Genomic DNA, 22,245 nt, shown 5'->3' with positions numbered 1-22,245 from the left:
GTTGGCTGAGGACTTGAATGGTCACTATATTGGGGGAAAAGTAATAAGGTAATATTTCCCAAGGAAGCCTCTAAACCTAGATTTGAGGGAGGATCTTATGCATTTGAGGTTAAAAGAAATAATTGACCTAACAAACTCTCTTACTTTTCTGAATTCAGATTCTTCAAGAGAAACTGAATGAAATGAGCTGTGAACTGAAGTCTGCTCAGGAGTCATCTCAGAAGCAAGATGGTACAATTCAAAGCCTCAAGGAAACTCTGAAAAGCAGGGAAAGTGAGGTAAAATATTTGGCAATCAAGGACCTGTGAGGAAATGATGTGTCCCATTAAAGTGGACAAGTATTCTATATTTTGGATGTCAGATTAATACACCTTACCCTAGAGAAATTGTAGCTTAACCTGAGTTGGTATTTTGGAATAGTCCTGCTACTAAAATCTGTACAGGCGAGATAATGGAGTTAATTAACATTTCGGTTACTAACATGTATGGTGCTCCCTCTCTCATTTTCAGACGGAGGAGTTATACCAGGTGATCGAAGGTCAAAATGACACAATGGCAAAGCTTCGAGAAATGCTTCACCAAAGCCAGCTTGGACAGCTTCATGTATGTGGGGGTCACATAGGCAGACTCCACGGAGGAGGTGCCGTTCTCTGACCTATGTTGTTGGTCTTCTCAGCTGCTTGGTGCTTGCCCTCCTTGTGATCATGATTTTTACTCTTTTCAGAGCTCAGAGGGTACTCCGGCTCAGCAACAGGTGGCTCTGTTTGACCTGCAGAGCGCTCTGTTCTGCAGCCAGCTTGAAATACAGAAGCTCCAGAGGGCCGTACGACAGAAAGAACGCCAGCTGGCTGACGCCAAACGGTGTGTGCAGTTTGTCGAGGCTGCGGCCCACGAGAGAGAACAGCAGAAGGAGGCTTCTTGGAAGCATAACCAGGTAAATCATTAATCGTTCTGTGGCCCTAAAGACCGACTTTGCCCAGATAATAACTTTCTGTCAGGACAGTTTGTGTTGAACCCTTTAGTCGCTTACTTTATCTGAGTAATTCAGTTCAACATTTGCTGTCCTCATACTATGTGCCGAATATTGGGCTGTGCTCTGGAAATACAATAGTGAAGATTACAGGCTCTTGCCTTGTAAGTTACTTGTAATTTAATTTGAGATACAGTCACATAAACAGAAACATTGATCGATTTCCTCCCGCACACGCCCCAACTGGGAATCAAACCCACCACCTTTTGGTGCATGGACAATGCTCCAACCAACTGAGCCACACAGGCCAGGGCTATGAAGTTATTTTTGAAGGATGGGTAAAAGTCAGCGAGAAAGGCCCTAACTGGTTTGGCTCAGTGGATAGAGCATCGGCCTACAGACTCAAGGGTCCCAGGTTCGATTCCGGTCAAGGGCATGTACCTTGGTTGCGGGCACATCCTCAGTTAGGGGGTGTGCAGGAGGCAGCTGATCGATGTTTCTCTCTCATCGATGTTTCTAACTCTCCCTCTCCCTCTCTGTAAAAACTCAATAAAATATATTAAAAGAAAAAAAAATGTCAGCGAGAAAGAAAAGTGGAAGCACAAGCAAGGTCAAAGGAATGGCACATGCCATTAGACATGTTTGTTTTTAATAAAAGACATAATTTTCAATGGTTTCTTTATCTTGTTAGTTTAGAGCATATGCTACTCTTTTTTAAGATTTAAAAGGAAGGTTGAAATATCCTATCCTTGATCTTATTGTAAAGCAAAGGATCCCAGTTTGCAGTGGGACAGAGTCCTCCTTAGTAGTTATAGAGGTCTATCATTTTTAGCAAATTTACATTCTACCCCCATCCACAGTTCCCTCGGTTTCCCACATCCTAGTTGATTTGTGTATAATATTTCTGAGTAATTTTAAGAATGGTACTTTCTGCTGCTTTATTTTGTTCTACATGCTCAGGAAGCTTTAAGGCCTCCATGTCTAATGACCTTGTGAAAATGTTAGATTCTTAACAAAAGGGATCATGGGGGACCATTTAAGAACTTGCTTGTGTTGTCAGTTTGGCTCAAATAAATTCTTACAGCATTTCAAAAAATAAAATGAGGGGAATCTGTTTAATTCAGGAATTGCGGAAAGCCTTACAGCAGCTACAAGGAGAATTACAGAGTAAGAGCCAACAGCTTTGTACCCTGGAGGCTGAAAAATACAATGAGATTCGAACCCAGGAGCAACACATTCAGCATCTAAACCATAGTCTAAGTCACAAAGAACATTTGCTTCAGGTGAGTCACACAGTGATTTCATCGAAAACTGGACTCAGAGAGCTGAGGTTCCTGTTTATGTAATCTTAAGATACCAGTCCACCTGCGTTGAGTACCTGCCACATGTAGAAGAGTGAGAGGTGGGGATCAGGAGGATTCAAAATAAAGTACAATCTGTGAACCAGGATGTTAACCAGGAAGTCCAGGAAGCAAATATAGACTGGAAAGACGGAGGCCATAGTCGTAAATAGTTATTAAGCACCTCTGTGAGTCAGAAAGTATGCTAGGTTCTAGGAAGACAACGAGAAGAGATGGCCACTGCTCTTAGCCTAGTAAGTGAAGAGATTTGAATAGAAATTTCCCCAGATGATAAAATGAAAGTTTTAAGGGGGAAATTGAACACTAAAGAAGACCGTGGATCACTTCTACCACCTACTCTAAGCTCCAGTCACATTGAATCCCTTGTAGTTTATTGTGCATACGATTTTTCCTAGCTTGCATACATTGTACATACTTTTTTCTTTCTCTAAAAGCAATTCCTCCTCCATCACCTCTTCTAGTCCTTTCAAGACTCAGAGCAAATGTAATCTTTTGTGAGATCTCTAGTGACACCTTCAGGCAGAGTTAGACAGTGCATCCCATGTTCCCCTACGCACATGTGTATGTGTATGTGATGCAGAATAGTTAAAAATTTGTTATCTCGGCTAAACTGTTCCCCTTGAAAGTGATCACATTTTGGTTTTTATCCTGAATAACTAACAAATTGCTTGGCAGAGTATGGGAATTCAGTTAGTATTGGGTAGATGAATAAAGGAAAATATTTTTTGGTTTCATTAGGAATTTAGGGAGCTCCTGCAATATCGAGATAACTCGGACAAAACCTTTGAAGCAAATGAAATGTTGCTTGAGAAACTGCGGCAGCGAATACAAGATAGAGATGCTGCGCTAGAGGTATGTCCCATAATTTTTCTCATGATGCTATGGATTATTCTGTCCGCGTGGGTCCTATAGAAATCTGTATCTACTGGGTTTGCTGCTTTTCACAGTTGACTCTCCATTCCTTTATATTGGGATTCCTATTGGAAAAGGGTGATCAGGATAGTGGCTCTTCAGAGCTTTAGGATCCTTGCTTTCCTTGCAGCGGGCTATAGATGAAAAGTTCTCCACTCTAGAAGAAAAAGAAAAAGAGCTGCGGCAACTTCGTCTTGCCGTGAGAGAGCGAGATCTTGACCTAGAGAGGCTGCGCGGTATCCTCTCCTCTAATGAAGCTACCATGCAGGTAAGAGCAAAGTCTGTCCTGACTTGGCATCCCTCTCCTACTTGCATTCCTGAAGCATCAGCCCTTCTATCATTTTCTGCAAACCAGTGTATTAATTTATGAGAAAACAATATAAAAACAAACAAAAATAATAGTCATTAGTTTCATCATCAGGGATTAGGAAGTGAGACGTTTTAGCACTTTCATGAACTTTGTAGGGGGAGGCAGTGAATATGGATTTCTATACATGGTTCTAATTAATTTCTAATCCTTGTCAATGTCTGTACACTTTTACATAAGCATTGCCAGTGTGCAACTACTACATTGTGGTTTTTCCATTAGTGTTACATACATGTCTGTGTATGGCCACAATCCGATCATTTGTTTATTTTAATAATATTTACTGTGGAGCATTTTTGATATTTATTTTAGAGCTTATGTATCTTACCATCTGCCACTTCTTAAAGAAGTTCTCCACTTCTTGTATAGTGTAGCCTACTTCCTCCAAAATACATCATTTATCATGTATGTTATGTTTATGTCTCTACAAGCTAGATGAGAGTTTCTAAAAACAAAAAATAAATTAGTATGGCATTTTTAGATTAGGTACTAAGTTTCCTCCTTTTGTAAAATAGTTGATAACATGAAGATAATTTAAAGGTAGATCGGGTTTCGTGTGTAACCTGAGGTGTGTGGAGTGGTCCTTGGACTTACGGTTGCTTTCTTTGTGACCGTAGAGCATGGAGAGCCTCCTGAGGGCCAAAGGCCTGGAAGTGGAGCAGTTATCTGCCACCTGTCAAAACCTCCAGTGGCTGAAAGAAGAAATGGAAACCAAATTTAGCCATTGGCAGAAGGAACAAGAAAGTATCATTCAGCAGTTACAGACATCTCTGCATGACAGGAACAAAGAAGTGGAGGCAAGACTTTGTTAACTTACTGGTAGTCAGTGTATCAGTTACATAATCTCAGTCTTGGATTAGGACTCTTGAGGTCCGGGAGGCCAGTGACCCAAGTCTTTAATTCCGTTCTGTGCCTGGGCGAGTCATTGGCTTTCACTGGGACTGTTGTCCCTCCTCCTATAAATTCATCGAGTTTGTTATTTCAAAACAGTATGTCAGTTGCCTCAGTATTCTTCTGTATTGTCAGTGTTCACTCACTGAGCATGTACTTATAGGCTTCTATGTGCCAGGCCTGCGCTGGGTCTGGGGAAACAAAAACAAATGAAACAGAATCTCACAGCTCTTTCTTATATGATAGATTCTTAAAAGCCCTCTGATATGTAATAGAGGGAATTCTTTCCTCCAAAACTTACACTGTTTCTTCTGTCTCAGGATGTTAGTGCAACCTTGCTCTGCAAACTCGGACCAGGGCAGAGTGAGATCGCTGAGGAGCTGTGCCAGCGTCTACAGCGCAAGGAAAGGATGCTGCAGGACCTTCTCAGTGACCGAAACAAACTAGCAGTGGAACACGAAATGGAGATTCAGGGCCTGCTTCAGTCTATGAGCACCAGGGAGCGGCAGAGCCAGGTAAGGACTAACACACACTTTACCCAGAGTAAAGGAAGACATCTGTTATCCCAATTCAAACCAGAATCTTTTTAAAAAATATATATTTTTATTGATTTCAGAGAGGAGGGGAAAGGGAGAGAGAAACATCAATGATGAGAGAATCATTGATCAGCTGCCTCCTGCATGCCCTGTATTGGGGATTGAGCCCACAGCCGGGGCATGTGCCCTTGACTGGAATCGTACCTGGGACCCTTCAAACCGCAGGCTGATGCAGGCCAATGCTCTGTCCACTGAGCCAAACCAGCTAGGACCAAACCAGAATCTTGACACCTTGGTCTGATGAGTTCTAGCAGAACCAATTTCAGATTATTTTATCTTTACTATATCTGTTATATTCAGTTTTTTCTAATATTCTACCTATGAGAGACCTTTCACTCATTGCCTGTTTTTCCCTGTAAACTGAAAGCAAGGAAACTATTTTCTAGGGTCCCAAAACTGGCTTCATAAAGGGTTGGCTTTTAACATATAACATCAGAACACAGATTTTGTTTTATTAGAGAATTTTTCTGATGTCATGTGTGATTTCCATTCTAGGCTGCTGCCGAGAAGATGGTGCAAGCCCTAATGGAAAGAAATTCAGAATTGCAGGCCCTTCGCCAATATTTAGGAGGGAAAGACTTCATGCTGTCCCAAGCACTCATCTCCAGCCAGCTGACTAGAGGGACCTCCGTCAGCCCCCGCCTCGGAGAGCAGACTGATCAAGTAAGACTGTAGACTTGTGTAGATATGTTTGATAATTATCTGACATGTGTGAGAAGAATCCAAGTCCTTGTCATTGTGATCATGGTTCCTGCATCTTCCTAAATCCCCCAACTCCTCCAATTTTCAGGGCTCAGTGCACATACCCTCCAGAGATGATAGAACTTCATTGACTACCAAAGGGGATACCACCATACCCAAGTCCCCATTAGGTAAGCATCAATTTTCATTTCATTAAGGAATCTCTGCTTTTCCTTCCCATAATTCTCTTTTAATACGTTTGGCCAACTCTCTTTCCTTTTTTCCCTTCCTACCTTAATGGAAAAATTAAATTTGCGTTCCCCTGAAAGGATGAAGACGCATCTATTCTAGGAAGAACTGCTCTTTCCTTATGTTGAATTGAGGTGATTGCTCTGGGTATGCAGTTTGGCCAGGGAAATTGCATCCTCCTTTTCAGATAGCTTTGCAGGGATTCAGCAATGCAGGAGGTAGTGTTTCCAAACCTGCACAGCAGAACGATGGGGCTGATACCTTCTGGGTATCTTTTAAGAAGGCTGAGGACACTTGCTGTAAGGTGACATTTCAGTGTTGGGAGGGGCAGGCAGTTGCCTCCATAACTACAATATAATTATCACACAGGAAGTTTAACCTTGGTGTGGTTATACTATGGCTTCCTTAATCTTATTTTATAAGCATGTAGGTTGCTTGCAGTGTTTTGCTTTTACAAATAATGTTGCAAAGAACAACCTGTGCATATATGTTGTTTTTTATTGTTGGGGTGTGTCTTCAGAGTAAACTTCTGAGAAAGGAGGCAGCAGAGATCATGCTGTGTTAATAGTGATAGAACCTAGCACTGTTGTGTTTTTTTTTTTCAATTTTAGGAGACTTGGACACAGTTGCAGGGCTGGAAGAAGAACTGAGTAATGCCAAAGAGGAACTTGAACTCATGGCTAAAAAAGAAAGAGAAAGTCGGGTGAGTTTTCTAGTCAAGCCTAATTTCTAAATTCCTAGTTTTTCTTTCAAAATAATTTATATTTAAGAAAGTACACTTCTCCAACTATAATATCTGGAGAAAAATATAAATCACTTTATGTACACATTACCTCTCCAAGATGCTCTGGTTTTTATAAATGGGGACTGTTAAAACATTTTAAGTGCTAAAGTAATAGTTTTCTCTGCCCATTGCTAACTGGAATAAAGTATTTGGGAATAAATGACATGCTATATAATTACTGCTTAGATTTATGACATTAGATCCATAAAATTAGTTTTGGAAACATGGAACAAGAGAAATTTGAGAATGATCACTAATGTTGAGTAATTGCTAAATACAGTGCACTGTATTGGCTACTTAAATTAGCACTAATAATTACAATTCTATACAAAGTAAATGGTATTGGCCCTACTTTAGATGAAGAAGCTAAAACTCAGATTTTTTAAAGCACAGAAGTAGGGAGTAGTCATATAATTAAATACTAAAACTAAGATTTAAGCTCAGGTCTTTCGTGACTTGAAATGCTTTTTAAGTAGTCATTTCCTGGAACATGTTTTCCCCCCCATGTTTATGCTCTATTTCTAGCAATAGAGTTTTCATCAGTCTTTTTAGAAGAGGCCTCTCGGCCTTACAGACTCTCTCCCCCTTCTGCCTCCCTGTGCAGCTAGTTGTATGTCCAGCTATGACGCAGAGGGAATATTGGGGCCACAGTATAGTGTTCCAGACTACAACTAAGAGCCTTTATTTACCAGGGCATCTGTTTTAGAAGGTCGGTTCGGGTCATGGGTTCCTAAGTCCAGTTCAGCTGGCTAAGCTGTGTAGTTCCTCAGTTTTTGTTCCACTTCTTTGTCTTAGATCTGTAATGTAAAGCCTGTGTTCATAGTTGTGATGAAAGTATCTTATTATACCTCTTAGCTTCTCTTTTTACACCATTTATCTCCTTAAAAACAGACCCACATCATATGAATAAAGTTTGAGGATATGAAGTTGCATGGCATTTAAAAAATAAGAATTTTTAAAATCCCCCAGTTATCCTCCCCTTTTGGCGGGGGGACCTCTACTCCAACCATTATCTGATTATTCATGTCAGTTCTTTAGTTTCCATATGCAGTTCCTGTTTTTCTCATATATGCTCAATTCAGAGCAATGTTACTCTGGTCTTGTCCTCCTTTCAGGATTATAAAATTATAATGAGTAAATGGATATTTGGAGTGAATGATATTTAGCCATATTACTTACCTTTATGTATCCTTAACTACCAACTTCTCAGTTCAATGTCTTATATTCATTATCAACTTTCCTCTAATATCTATTATTTTCCAAAAGCCATGAAGATTTTCCCCAATTTTTAAGTACTCCCCTACTATCTTGAGATAATTGTAGTGGTGGTAATAGTAATCATCCTTTATTGATTGTCTAGTATGTGCCAGGCACTTTAGATACATATTTTTTATTTTCAGATAGCCTTGAAAAGTAGGTATTATTCCCATTTTACCATTGAGGAAACTGAAACTCAGTTTAAATGTCTTGTCAGGGATATTAAGACATGATTTGAAACCCATGTGTGTCTGGCTGCAGAACTTTATCATGCTGCAATAATGTTTCTTCCTCATGTTTTCATTTTTTTAATGGAGTAAATTATCTCGATATTTAACGATAGAGATCTCTGAAGAGGGCCTAATACATAGCACCCCTTTTTTCCATAGCGCAGACCTGAACAAACTAGGAAGTAAGACAAAGTAATGGCAGATGATGTGGTACCTAATCAACTGTGTTACTGATAAAGGCTTAGGTAGAGAGCTTAATGCAAGAGCCCATGGGCCTGCTAGCCAGTCCCCAGAATTAGGCAACACTGGGCCTGGGCAGATTCCCCAGTTTGCATGGTAGGGAGGGGCCTGCCCTTGGAGAAGCCCTGGCAAAAACAGGCTTCCTGCAGGCAACTCTCTCCAAAGGTTAGGAAAGGCGGGACTTAGTCAAGCATGCCTGGCTTGTTATTCCCCCATGTACCATTACGATAGTACTGCCCGGGGCTGCGTGAGGAAAGGGGTGGAGAGAGGTCAGGATTTACACTACCTGGGCTTCTTCATGCACAGAAATGTGAGGAGGAACATTTTCTCCTAACATGCCACAGGAGCCCAGAGCCATCCGATAACTTGGTATCGTTATAAATCACCATGAGCCCACACAGTGATACCGTAAGCTTTGATAGAATTAGAAAATACACAAATAAAATTTTTGTTGCTTATAATTTACCTGAGGATTTCTTCTCTGCACAGATGGAACTTTCTGCTCTACAGTCCATGATGGCTGTGCAAGAGGAAGAGCTGCAGGTGCAGGCGGCTGATATGGAGTCCCTGACCAGGAACATACAGATTAAAGAAGACCTCATAAAGGTCTCTCAGCTTTTTAAAAATCATTGGAAATAGCTACAACCCAGAATAGGCACCTACACACATTCGGATGCATTGGTCCGTTGGCCAGTGCTTATTTCTTGGACACACTGCTAGAGTCTCGTGATAATGCTGTGTTCTCTCTGACTTGTACCGGAGCTGCAGTGCCTTCATTCAGAATACATCATTACCTTCATATGGCTTATCCGGATCCCACTTGAAAGTGTAGCAGACTGTCTTAGGAGCATGTTTTCCTTTGCTGAATAGTATTTTTATTACCATTCCCACTTGTTTACTTCTAGGACCTGCAGATGCAACTGGTTGATCCTGAAGACATACCAGCTATGGACCGCCTGACTCAAGAAGTCTTACATCTTCGGGAGAAAGTTGCTTTGGTAGAATCACAGGGTCAGGAAGCTTCAGGAAACCGAAGACAACAAGTAAGTTATTGGAATACAAACCTTATTTTCACTGTGAAGTAAACAGTGGAAAACCTGTCCATCTCAGTTAGCTGTGACAGGGTCCGGGGATAGAATTTCATGGAGAATCTGTGCTCTGGAGTGTCCTGCCTTGGTCAGTGTCAGCCACCAGTGCAGAGGCCCCTTCCTTACACTTGTAATTGTGGAGGGAGAAGCAGTTCTTTCATCACACACCGTCAGTTGTCCCTGAGCCCTAAGTCACCTCTCTCGGCTGAATCCATCTGCCTGCATGTAACCATCTTTTAAAAATGATTAAATTTTTAAGTTTTTATGGGTTTTTTTTAAGAAAAGAAGAAAAACTACTGCCTCTTCCCCAAGTTCTTTTGTAGCTTCTGCCCCACGTCTAACCTTTTTTCAATGATAAACTTCTCAGAAGACCTACTTGCCTGTGCTCCTGGTCTCCACTCTCATCCCTCCCACTAATCGCTCATGTCACTCCAGTCTAGCTTTTAACTCCACCAGTCCCCTTAACAGATCTCTCTGGTCATGCACAGTCATAGCTCGTCGTCTTTATCACACTTATCAGAGCTCACAGTGACACAGTGACAAACGTGATTGATGAATGTCTTCCCCTGACAAGATAGTAAGCTTGTTCCTAGAACAGAACCTGGCACATAAGAAGGGACTCAATAAGTATTTATTGGCTGAATGAAGAATACTAGGAAGTCCCATTACATGTTTCCCTCTTGCCCTTCCTCTCTTTCTCTTCCCCTCCTTTCTCTCAGCCTCATTCCTAGGCTTCTGGCTCCTCTCTATCTTTTACTTGCTTCCATGTTTAAACACTGCCTTATAGGGTTTTAAAGAAGAAAAAATGGTAGTTCATGTGGCATTGATTTGAAAACTAGAATACCATGGAAAGCATAAGTAAGTAATAATATAGTGAGCTTTCTTTTAGTCAAAGTACATGCTAATGCATTCTTTTAGTCTTTCTAAGGATTAGCTGCCTTCATGTTTCATGTCTCCATTTGCACATTTCTTCTACTCTTTCCTCAGCTGCTGCTGATGCTGGAAGGACTGGTAGATGAACGGAGTCGGCTCAATGAGGCCTTACAAGCAGAACGACAGCTCTATAGCAGCCTGGTGAAGTTCCACGCCCATCCCGACAGGTAAGAGAGTGACTGCACTGTGTTCCCGTTTACTCTCATTAGGTGCAGATGCGTACGATAGCGAAGAGGGGAGAACAGAAGGCAGAGACGGCTACTGGGACTGCCCAGTGTGTCATTTGTTGTGTGGATTGCTTTGAGCAGAAGTGTCTAATCTTAAGTCAGTCATATAGCTGTTGCAAATGAGAAGACCTAGCAGGTTTCTAAAATAATGCCTTGCCTCTAGTAAGCACTCCATGTATAGAGTCCTTTCCTTTCTCTGCTCCATGCCCTACTAAAGACTGTTCTGCTGTAAGACTAAGGCTGTAATAGGAACTGATACTATTGAGTATCACTGAAGAAAACATATTTACTGCGATGGCAGTATCACCCCAGGATCACCGAGAGCCATTGTGATCAGTCTGTATTCTTGTCCCTCTTGATTTGGGGTCATGTATATTATATCATTCTGGTCCATTTTATATTCTTCCCCTTTTGTACATTTTGCCTTCCCTCCTAGCCGCCTTTCTGTTTCCTGATTTTGATTCTTTTACTATTCTTTTATTCTTTTACTATTCAGTTTCATTATTGTTGGATTTAATTTTTTTTTCTATTTTAAGCAAATGAAGGAAGAGGAAAGGTAGAATAGGACCCCTTGATTGTGTTACTTTTTAAAGACTGTTTGGATCCTTAGTCTCAGGGAACTGGGTTCCTTTTCAGAGCCACTGTCAAGTCTGGTTAACAAACAAGAGAACAAGTATTTTACTTGGCTCAGCATTGCTTCAGTTTATGTTTAGTTTTTCCTGGGTTTTGTTTTTTCAGAAAGTAACACTCTTAGTCAAAAACTGAAATTTCTCTTATATGCTATAGAGGTGTGAGATAAATCTCGGGAGCTATAATTTCATGTGAGATTGGCCCAGGGCTTAGGATAAGGGACAAGCTTTAAAGAAAGGAGCAGGTCTTGCTAATCTACCGCAGTGGCCACAAATGCCACAACAAAGATTACATTCATTCACTGTGTCCTGAGAACAGTCACTTTAGACAAGCATGTCAAACTCAAAGGCTAACACAGCCGAATAAATGAGGTATGTGGCCTGTGGGCCGTGAGTTTGACATGCTTGCTTTAGAAGGTCTCATGGCATTGATGGCTCTTTGCAAGCACAGGTGGACTCCTTACAGTTGATGGCTAATCCATTTTCCTTCCGTGTGGCATGTTTAATCAGCTCTGACAGAGACCAGACTCTGCAGGTGGAACTGGAAGGGGCCCAGGTGTTACGCAGTCGGCTCGAAGAAATTCTTGGAAGAAGCCTGGAGCGCTTAAGCAGGCTGGAGACCCTGGCCGCCAATGGAGGTGGGGAACTGGAAAGTGTGCGAGTTCGTCACAAGCATGCCTTCTGAGCACTGGCGGGTCACTGCAACCAGGATGGAAAGCCTTGTTTGTACTAACCAGAGAGAGCCTGGTCTGACTGGCAGAATTCAATGGTGACTTACTAATGATAAAACTGGTACAAGTAGCATCAGCTACAAAGTGAAACTCACTTTAGTCTACCTGAACTTCACAGTACATCTCCATCTCTGCGTTGAATGGTGGAGGTTACAAAGTGTATTTGCACATTTTAAATCATTCCATTTTAGTTTTCCCACCCGTACCCATTCTTTACCCTAGCGCCTCCTCCCGATTCCTTCATCCCTTCTGTGGGCCAATAAAGTTTATTCTTCCCCCACTCTCACAATCCATTTCATATGTTCCATATCATGTCATAATGCATGCGTGTGTATTATTTTTGCCATTCAGTCAACTCCTGCTCTTTGAGGGAGAGTAATTTGAAGTTTCAAGATGAGAGAGAGAGATTTAAAGTCTATAAAAATGACTTTGCATAAGTGATATAATCCTTATCGGAAGGTAGCCAAAACCAAGTCTTGTCGTGGTAGACTATATATAGCATTGGGAGGGCCACGTGAAAGAGCAGAGGCAAAGGATAAAGCATTGATAGTAAACCTTTACCTCCGATATTGGTTCAGAATTGATTTTTTAATGACTATGAAATTAGGAGCAGATTAAATTCCATTAAATTCTTTTTCTTTAAACCAAGGGTATGTTATTTAGTTAGATCATGACTTGAAGAAAGCTCCCAGGTCTTCTAGAGTCAGAATCCTCTATGTAAGAAGATAATTTGAAATGAACGTCCCCCATTAAACTTAGTATTTCACCAAATAAGTCATTATGGCCAGAGGAGTGTATTGCTTGTCTATTTTCAGCTGGTAGTGGCCCTGATGGAGTCCTACATTTTTCACTTTTTAGTGTTTCTCCATTTCTCCATATTAAAATAAGTAATAGGCTTCAGGCTTTGAGGTGTTTGAATAGTTTAGAAATAAATGTCACAGATCTGTGTTTATAGGTTTCAGTCATTGTCTCGGTGCTTTCTTACAGCGACAGGATAGGTATAAGGACAGGGCCACTGGAGATTGTACTAGTTCATCGCTGTTGACAGTGTAAAAAGTAACCAGGATAACTGGGAGCTCTGTGGGTTCAAATGAGATATCCTATTTTGCTGGATGGCAGTTGCTTAGATTAGAAGCTAAGATTTTGGTTTTTAAACCTGATGAGCAGGGATTGAGGCTTTCTAGCACCGTAAATGTGACTGCTCTTTGTAAACGAGGTGGAGTGCAGTGAGTGTCCTGTTTGCCCTCCGTTGTTTTCCAGGACAGTTATTTCTTTCACACTCTTGTGTTGACATGGCTTGCCTGACATTCTAAATTCCATCCAAGAGAACAGCCTGGCATTTTCTATAAAGTATTTTGCAAAGACTGATAGCCTTAATAAGCCTTCCTCTTCATGGAAGTGCTTTCCAGGTTTAGTGGCTTTGGCGGGGAAAGGAGTCATTTAAGGAAGGAGATAGGAAGTGTAAGCAGAACCATCCAATCCACTTTCTTACTCTTCTAATCAAGAGGCCCTTCCTGCACAGAGCTTATTGTGACTTTCTGGATGTAAGGAGGTGGGTATTCGAGCAGAGAAAATGTCAGCCAACCAAAACATTTAGGAAATGTTATCTCTCAATTTTACGAATAGACCAAGGAAGCTTTCTAAGTCTCCTAAGAGTCAACCCTGGGTGACTTGGATTCTAACGGTTCACAGTGATTACAGGAACTTACGTTAATTACCACTGCTGCTTCCGTCAACCTTGAACAAGAGGAGGAACTTCCCTTGGGGTCTTGAACTGTTGCTAAGTGTTAGAGGAATTCAAGTTAGATGAATAATGAGAAACTCAACTTCCTATTAAAAAATTATCAGAATAGATTAGAGAGGAAAAATGTAAGTGAATTTTTGGTCCCGGTTTAGATTCCAAAAGGACAGACTAACTTGTTACTTGCCTTTTGATACTGTCTATGGAAAACATTTTAGAAAATTCAGTGCTTTAGTGGCAGAGGATAAATTAAGACTTTAATTTTGATACCACTGATATGACTGAAAACAGTACTGATTTTCTGGTGGCTGGAATGAGGCTTGCAAACAGGGCTGCCTGGAGAGAGCTCTCTGGTCGACCACTGTTGTGTGATAATTTGACATCTTATTAGGGAAAACAGTTCTGATGAATTTTGTCCTATAACGTACATATAGATGATACTGTGATCGATGATATCAACTAGAGTTAACATGATATAATAGTATCCATTCTCTCTTTAGAAGCACAGACCCTTTCTCTTATTGGATTGTGCTACCCGTGTCAGGCATTTTTCAACATCACCATAATTTTAGATAAAGCATTGTGTGTTCTGCTTATGGAACTTTATGCCTGAATAAAAAAATCTTGAAAGAAAATGAATGAATTAAATTCTCCCTCAGATCATAGCTGTTTAGCCAAGTTGTAACTTTTGAAAAGACATTTTTGGGCTATTCTAATATTGTCTGCCTTTTAGTTTGATAAGGTGTACTTTTACCCTTACCCCCACCCCATTTTTCTTCCTTCAATTGTAGGGAGCAGCAATATTTTTGGTACCTCTACTTCCTTATTCATATTTTTAAAATATTTGTCAATGCTGTTATATATAGTGAGAGCTCTATTAAAGCAAGAAAATCTTGACCTGAATAGGATATTAGTTTCTAGCCACAAGACATTTTCTTAGAGGGTTCTTTAGTATATTTCACTTGCACAGTTTATACATACATGATCTCTGTGACAAATCTTTATAAAGACCTATCACTATTAGCTTATTTATGATCCGAATTCAGTGTCTGGTCCTGAGAAGTTTGCTTTATAGCTTCAGTGCAGTTCACGAAATTGATTTCGTTTTTCTCTGTCTTCCAGTTGGACCTAGAGTTCTCTGATTGGGTGAAGGGGGAGCAGATCAGATATACCCAAATTGCTCCTTTCCTCGAGGAATAAAGTCTGACTGGTGTACCTAAAGTCACTTCCCTTTGGGCCGTAAGCCTTGGAGAGAACAATGTTTAATTCCTTGGTTTTCCTTGAGCTAGTGTCAGAAAACTCTAGTTCCTGTTGTTAAGATAAAGCCATTGTTTTCTGGTTTCTGGTCTTTTTATATGAAAAAGTCACAGAATCTTCACATTTGACAGCCCTGAAAAATTCAAGTTGCCTCTTCAACTCAGGCCTCAGTAGTAATTATACAGGTCAGCAGCCAGTGCCCTGCAGGGAAATGTGACACTTCCTATGAAGTTAGGAAGAAATATTGGTCCTCCGCACACAGTCCATTTTCCATCCTGTCTTGTAGAAATTGTACTGATGGTAGAATAAGTGAAATCAGCTTCCTTTTTCAGATACTAATATCCTGAGAGATGAAACCTGCAGAGTATGTTCTCTCATTTCTCTTGGGGTTAAAGTTCAGAGAGATTTTCTTCTCCCTTTGGTGGTATAGAACCATTTGTACTATAGAAAGAAGAGCTAGGAATATGGGGCTCATGAGGCAGCCAGTAACAAAAAGCAAGGAGTGAGCCAATGGGACCATACATCAGAGTGATTTCTATGGGGTAACAGTTTCTTAGTCTTAACACATTTTGGAATATGATTTACGCCACCCTCTCGCTAAACATTTGGATCGATAACTTTGTTAAACCGTTTTTATTATGATTACATGACAAGCATGTTGCTGTTAAGTAGTCTGAGTGTTGACAGAAGGTAAGTCCTCGACCTCTTGCTATATAATCACAAGAGCCAGGATGCGTTTCCCAAGTCAAACACTGGCACTGCAATTAGCTTCCAACAAAGGATGGGAAGTGGAAGGGAAACAAAACTGTAGAGCTGACAATAATAACTGTACCAGATTTCAAATAATAATTAAACTTACCAAGTGAATTACTCATTCTTTTTGCATTACTTTCCCTTTTTTCCCATTGTTTCAAGTCAAATTCGAGAAATAAACATCTCTATCATATTGTTTTCCGCTTGCAAAAGCTGGAAGGATAAAATGGAAAGTTCGGCAACATCAGAACATGTTTGATATAAAATAATGTGAAGAGTAGGGGTGTTAGGTTCATGAACCAAATCAGCTTCCTGGTTCCCTTAAGGAACTCATAAATGTCTGCACATGCATGAAGTTTGCTTTCCGTAAGTAACATGCGTGCGCACCGCTTCGTTTGCCATGATCAAAGTCCTTGCTCTATAAAATGCCATCCTCTCTCAAGCTGCACGTGTGTATACAGGTATGTTTTACAGATCATGCATTTGTTTCCATGAAGTAGTGGCAGTTCGATAATAAAAACAGCTTTATTTTCATCGCTTAAAAGTTTGCTCCTAAGACTTTTGAGAAAAATGAAACTGATTCAGACTATTTAAATGAAGGAGGAAGTGACATGTTAAATGACCCAGTAACTTGGCATTAGATTATTTCCAGGTCTATTTCCCAGTCCGTGTATTTTCCTTAGGAGGTGCATTTCTTCATGGCCCTGTGCTGTGCTAACCTGTGTTAACATTTGTGCTGACATGGAGAGTTACTTTTTTTTTTTACATATAAGTATTAGAATTTCAGCCACTTGAGACACACAGAAAAGTTGTTACTGATCAATAAAAGTATCCAAGGCCAAACAGTAACTATTATTTTCATTTTTAAAAGGTTTAAGAGAAAGAAAAAAAAAGAGAAAGCTCCTATCTTTTTTTTTTTTTCCTTATAGGAGAATCAGTCTGTTGACCATTGTACTAAAATCCCAAGTCAGAGAAAGGCTCTGGTGTGAATGAATGGATGCCTTTGTGTTTATTTAACTAAAGGGAGGAAGAGGAAGGAACCTGAATTTTTCTGCTTTCAAAGAAGTGAGCCTAAGGGACAGCCTTGTATTTCCTACAGAAATGGAAATGGACTACTGTACCTTAAAAACCCTTTCTTGCCGAAACCGGTTTGGCTCAGTGGATAGAGCGTCGGCCTGCGGACTGAAAGGTCCCAGGTTCGATTCCGGTCAGGGGCATGTGCCTGGGTTGCGGGCACATCCCCAGTGGGAGATGTGCAGGAGGCAGCTGGTCGATGTTTCTAACTCTCTATCTCTCTCCCTTTCTCTCTGTAAAAAATCAATAAAGTATATTTAAAAAAAAAACAAACCCTTTCTTGCTCTCCTCACTCAAGGAGAGAAGTAGGAAGAGGGATGGAGATGTGAGGAGCCAGTTCTTATGGTGGGTGGTGCAGTCCCCATAGAGGTTCCTGGAAAGTCCTGCTTCCCATGTCCTTTGCGTGGAAAGAGAGAGACCATGAGCAGGAAGAATTCCTTAACATTGTAGAAGCTTAAGCACTGAGAACAGTTGCTTTCTGAATCAAGGACAAGCTGGTAGTGACTTAAGAGAGGTTGCAATTTAAAGACAAAGATACACCCTGAAGGGGCTTGACCAAAGACAACAGTTTTCTACCTACTTCTAAGATCAGAATCTGTCCAGTTAAAGAACGTTATTTCTCGGCAGAAGTTTATGGAGGACTATATGAACTCCAAGTTTTCTTATGGTCCAGAAGGGAGTGGATGCAGGTGAAATTGTCGCGTTCGATAGGTGAGCGGTTTCCTTTGATTATCTCATCGTGCGTCATAAAACTTGTGCCTGCAGTAGCTGGTTCATGATATGAACATGTGACTCCTTGTAATGAGCCCTTGGCAGGGTGCCCGGAAGTGAAAGTGAGATGGGCCCAGCGGATCCGGCTCAGCAGCCTGGTGGCAAGGGAAGAACAGCCGGGCGCTTGGCACCGCCAACTTGTTCATGAGTCCCATATCCTGAGTAACCATATGGGAAAATGTTACTCTTTTTCTGCTGGTCCCATATAAATGGCTGGAAGGGAAATCAGTAATGACTAGAGTTGGGAGAAACTGGTTGTGTGCAACCAGTTTGGGCTTGTTACTGCAGAATTAAGATAACACTTCATGGCTTTCGTCTAAGGCTTATTCGTGCCTGATGGAGCTTGAGGGCAGCTAGAATTTGATGATGATGAACCCGGTGTGTGAAGCACCTGTCACTCAAAGGAGCTCATTCTATTTACTTAAAACTGTGTTCTTTCAACGGTTCTGGGAAGCAGGGAGAGCCAAGTGTGATTTCCAGCCTCTTGTTTGGGGAAACACACAGCATGCAATAGATTCAATCCAGATCCAGTTAATCACAGGTATAAAGTTTCCCTCTGCTGGTTACCTATCCTTGGGCCACTTTAGTTTACCAACAATAATAAGACAATAATGTTTAAGGGCAATATTTAGTGGTACACGCCATACGCCAAGCACCGTTCTAAGCACTTTCAAAAGCAGCAGACCCTTTAAAGTGCACAGCTAGGGAGTGGGTGTCATTATTAACCCTAGTTAGTAGGGTTAGCTGCTGAGAGAATTGAGATACGGAAAGGCTGTGACTTGCCTGAAGTCACATAACTAATGACAGAAGCAGAAATCTAACCTAGACATTCTGGCTCCAGAGCCCCTGTTCTTAATAATTATAGCCATCTGCTATTTAAAAAGCACCACAAATGCATGAGTTTTTGCCTCATTGATTTTATATATATATACATATATATATATATATGCATAATAATTAAAATTTTGCCAAGGATTGCATAATATTTTAGAGGTTTGCTTTATTTCTGTGTACTTTATCATCAGATCGCTGGCAGAAAATAATTTTCTAAATCTAAAAAGGGAAGGTTTTGGTAACACTTAAGTATGTGTGTTTCAGAGCCTAGAAACTTGCAGGAATCACAACTTGAGAACTATTATTGAAGCCTCAACAGTTTTTAATAAAAATGTCAATCTAACACATAAAACTTAACCCTGAAGAAGGAGAAGCAAGTTAAATCTGAATGAACAGATTCTTAGCTTTCAGAGATTCTGAAGGTGACAGACTATTTTATTTCACATTCATGAGAAATAAGTAGTAGGTTTATTAATACAAAACATAGCACCTTTAAATTAGAAATTTAAAGTATTCCAAGTTAGTTATGAAGATAGTATTTTGTTGCCTTGTAAAAGCTTAGGGTATTTTGCACAAAATAAGTTCTTTATTGTCATTATTTAAAAAAAAACAAACACCAGAAGGTAACGGAAAGAGAGATGTCTAGTGTGTACAACATGTAGGACCTTGTGTGGGATAACATTCATCCCAATACTCTCTATAATTTTTTTTATTCCACCCCACTCTAACACTAAAAAGCTTTCTGCATTCTAATCCAAGTTGGTGAAAGGCTGAGCAGCACTTAACATTGTCCTGGAGGAAATACAGGGACTATAAACTAGCTTAAAAATAAATACATACATAAATAAATGAACATTAAGGAAAGTAAAACCCCTGTGTAGTGGAGTGTTGGGATGAAATGGGTGTTCTTGCTTGGTCTCCCGCTAATTCCTAATGAGTTCAAACCCATGGTATCCTGCTCCCGAGTGAATTAAAGAGACAGCATGATCTAGAAAGGTGGATGTGGCATCAGGAAGGTGGCAGAGGTAAGTGGAGGACAGAAAGTTAGACAAAAACTTTCAAAACCAGTGACAACCACCTATTCTGATTCCCCACTAAACCTTACTCCTGAAACCTAGTCTGGAATCATCTTGGATGTAAGCCCAGAATGGCTCCATAACTCACCAAAAATGGTGTGGGGATGAGGATCCTGACCTCACAGAGCTGAGCTTTCTTCAGTCACAGGGTCATTCTCTAGCCCAATGCGAGGAACCATGAAAAGTGTGTTTTCTTCATCTGCCACTGAGTGGGGCAATTCATTTTTCTTGGCAGGAAAAATAAAGATTCTGATTTGCACTATTGTACGGAAAAAAAAAATTGATAGTAGGCACAATACAGGGTGTCCCAAAAAGTATACATACTTTAACAGCTGGTAGCTCAATTTTTAAAATGTATTTTAACAAACACTGCCTTTATAATTATTCAAAGGATGTGTGTACATCTTTGGGGGGACACCCTATATATGATACAGATGTCCTCAAGTGATTTAGCATCCTGGATTCAGTGAATTTCCATAACAGCCAACGCTTATGGAGTGTGTTCATTCACTCTACACAACCAGTGCCCTGAGCCAGATGTTCTGGGGCTGGTTTAAAAGATTAAGTAATGGAAATGCCTATTGTGCACTGTCCGCCAGGGGACTCCAAAGATGTTGAGTGGTAGAGGTCCCTTGTAAGTAGGGCTTTATTGAACAGGTACTGCCTTGATCCAAAGATAACACAACATTCACGGTGAAGATCAGTGAGTGGGTCCTAAGATGAAGCTGTTAGAACAACATGCCTACTGCCTTTTTGTACTTTAATGAGATTGGCCCCGACCATTGCAAACATCTGGCACGAACTTGCAGATGCCGAGATGGAATGCGGGTGTGACCCTCCCATTCACCTCATCTGCAGATGGTACTGAATGCTCGTTATTCACGCAAGGCCTTTCATCCAGGGATGTCTGAGCTCAGAAGCAGGGTCTTGAGTCTTGAAGAAACAAAGGTACAGATCTGACTTGTCATTAGAAGGAACAGTGAGCTGCCTCATGAAGTTCAGACACTTGTCTTCTTGTCAGAACCTTGGACACGCCACCTAATCTCTTAGAGGCCCAGGTTACTACTCAGGTCAGAAGAGTTTTAACCAGGTTGGTTGCCAAGGTCAGGATCACAACTAGATCTCTAGGTTCTCTAACTTGGGCATGCTCTGTAAGACCCAGAGAGTGTCAAGGTAGATTTTCTTTGGTGTTCAAATGAATTAACCACTATAAATTCCTACACTTTTCAGAAGAAATCTGTAATGTGGGCCATAGGCCTTAATCTGAAATTGGATGGATAGACAGTCTTATTCTAACATGTGAAGAGGAAGAAATGTCCTAGGTTTGTACTGTCCGATATGGCAGCCACTAGCTACATGTTTGAATTTTAATTTAAGTTAAGCTATTTTAAATTAAAATTTCAGTTCCTCAGTCACCCTAGCCATATTTCCAGTGCTCAGTAGCCACTCACATGTGACCAGTGTCTACCGTGTTGGGCAGTGCAGACATAGAGTTGCAGAAAGTCATTTGCTCAGCACAGCTCTAGACCTTTGCCCAGACCACCAACTGCAGCTCCTTATCCCTTAGTGCAGGGCATAGATGCTTGTGCCCTAGGGCAACCATGTCCATCTTTGGGGAGTGAAAATATGGATTGAATCCCATTTGGAAAAAGCAGTGCAAGAACCCTACAGGCAATGGATGTTGGCATTGAGCAAGAGTCTGAGAGATGGGATGGGGGGTGTTAAAGAATTAAGAAATGCCTGTTCCTTGGCCCTTGACTAGACCTGAGCTTCTGTAGGACACAGGGCCCCTCAAGAGAGAGTGTCACCCCATGCACAGCTGATCCCAGTGATGGAAAAGTATGAGAGGAGCAGGACTGCCCTAGTCCCCAGAAAATCAGGGACCCTGTCCACACTCAGTGGTGGGGAAAAGGGTAGCCATGCTGGGCCCATGTTACAGAAGAGAAACTTCTGTTACATAGCCAGTCAGAGGCAGAACCGGGGCGGTGGGTGGGGGCGGGGAAAGGTTGTAATTCAGACTTTCTGGAAATAAGTGAACGGGTAACCACCCTGACAGTGGGCTCCTTAGGTACAGGTCTGTGCAATCAAAGCCAGCTTATGTTTTGAGGCGTAAGCTTGAATGTTAGTAAGAAAATACCAGTGATACAGTGAGAAGGCTTTTCTACAGATTTGGCACGTTGGTTCTGCCTTTCCTGTCAGCCCTGCTGGCTAGGGACCATGCATATGGGGAAGGGAAGAGATCAGAGGTAGATGGCAAAAGGAGTGACATGTTAGCTGCCGTCTGGGAGCCACCTGTGAAGGGAATCACCTTTCTCTTTTGGACTTACTTCCAGGTGCAGCTGCAGGGGATGACACCGAAGATGCGAGCACCGAGTTCACTGACAGCATTGAGGAGGAGGCTGCACACAACAGCCACCAGCAAGTAAGTCTGAGTCAGGTTCTGGGTCCCAGGGTGGAAGACTCGTAACTCTTTGGGGTCTGGTGCTTTCCTGCAGCTCTTGTGGACCGAGAGTGAGAAGCTATCTTTTTATATAAACCACTTCCCAGTCTTCTCCCTGCCCTCCCTTGAGCTTCCCAGTCACTTTGCCAACCT

General features: G+C 41.2%; 1 protein-coding gene across 20 annotated transcripts in view; it reads left to right on the top strand.

Moving 5' to 3' along the window:
* Positions 1-22,245, top strand: part of LOC102767867 (myomegalin) — a 135,927-nt gene that overhangs the window by 79,529 nt on the left and 34,153 nt on the right. For all 20 annotated transcript variants that reach the window (XR_001513749.1, XR_001513748.1, XR_001513750.1 and 17 more), the window contains 16 exons: positions 159-278; positions 511-603; positions 725-934; positions 2,095-2,253; positions 3,070-3,183; positions 3,374-3,511; positions 4,228-4,407; positions 4,822-5,016; positions 5,593-5,760; positions 5,888-5,969; positions 6,639-6,730; positions 9,028-9,144; positions 9,444-9,581; positions 10,614-10,726; positions 11,926-12,053; positions 21,986-22,074. Coding sequence is in view for 17 of the 20 variants with exons in the window: in XM_015563485.1 (XP_015418971.1) it covers positions 159-278; positions 511-603; positions 725-934; positions 2,095-2,253; positions 3,070-3,183; positions 3,374-3,511; positions 4,228-4,407; positions 4,822-5,016; positions 5,593-5,760; positions 5,888-5,969; positions 6,639-6,730; positions 9,028-9,144; positions 9,444-9,581; positions 10,614-10,726; positions 11,926-12,053; positions 21,986-22,074 (2,136 nt within the window). In the remaining 3 variants the exon portion in view is untranslated. The remainder of the gene's footprint in view (positions 1-158; positions 279-510; positions 604-724; positions 935-2,094; positions 2,254-3,069; positions 3,184-3,373; positions 3,512-4,227; positions 4,408-4,821; positions 5,017-5,592; positions 5,761-5,887; positions 5,970-6,638; positions 6,731-9,027; positions 9,145-9,443; positions 9,582-10,613; positions 10,727-11,925; positions 12,054-21,985; positions 22,075-22,245) is intronic.

Source organism: Myotis davidii, unplaced genomic scaffold (genome assembly GCF_000327345.1).
Source record: "Myotis davidii unplaced genomic scaffold, ASM32734v1 scaffold217, whole genome shotgun sequence".
Classification (NCBI taxonomy): Eukaryota; Metazoa; Chordata; class Mammalia; order Chiroptera; family Vespertilionidae; genus Myotis; species Myotis davidii.
Note: the sequence above shows the minus strand (reverse complement) of the source record. Positions and strands in the feature narration are given on the sequence as shown.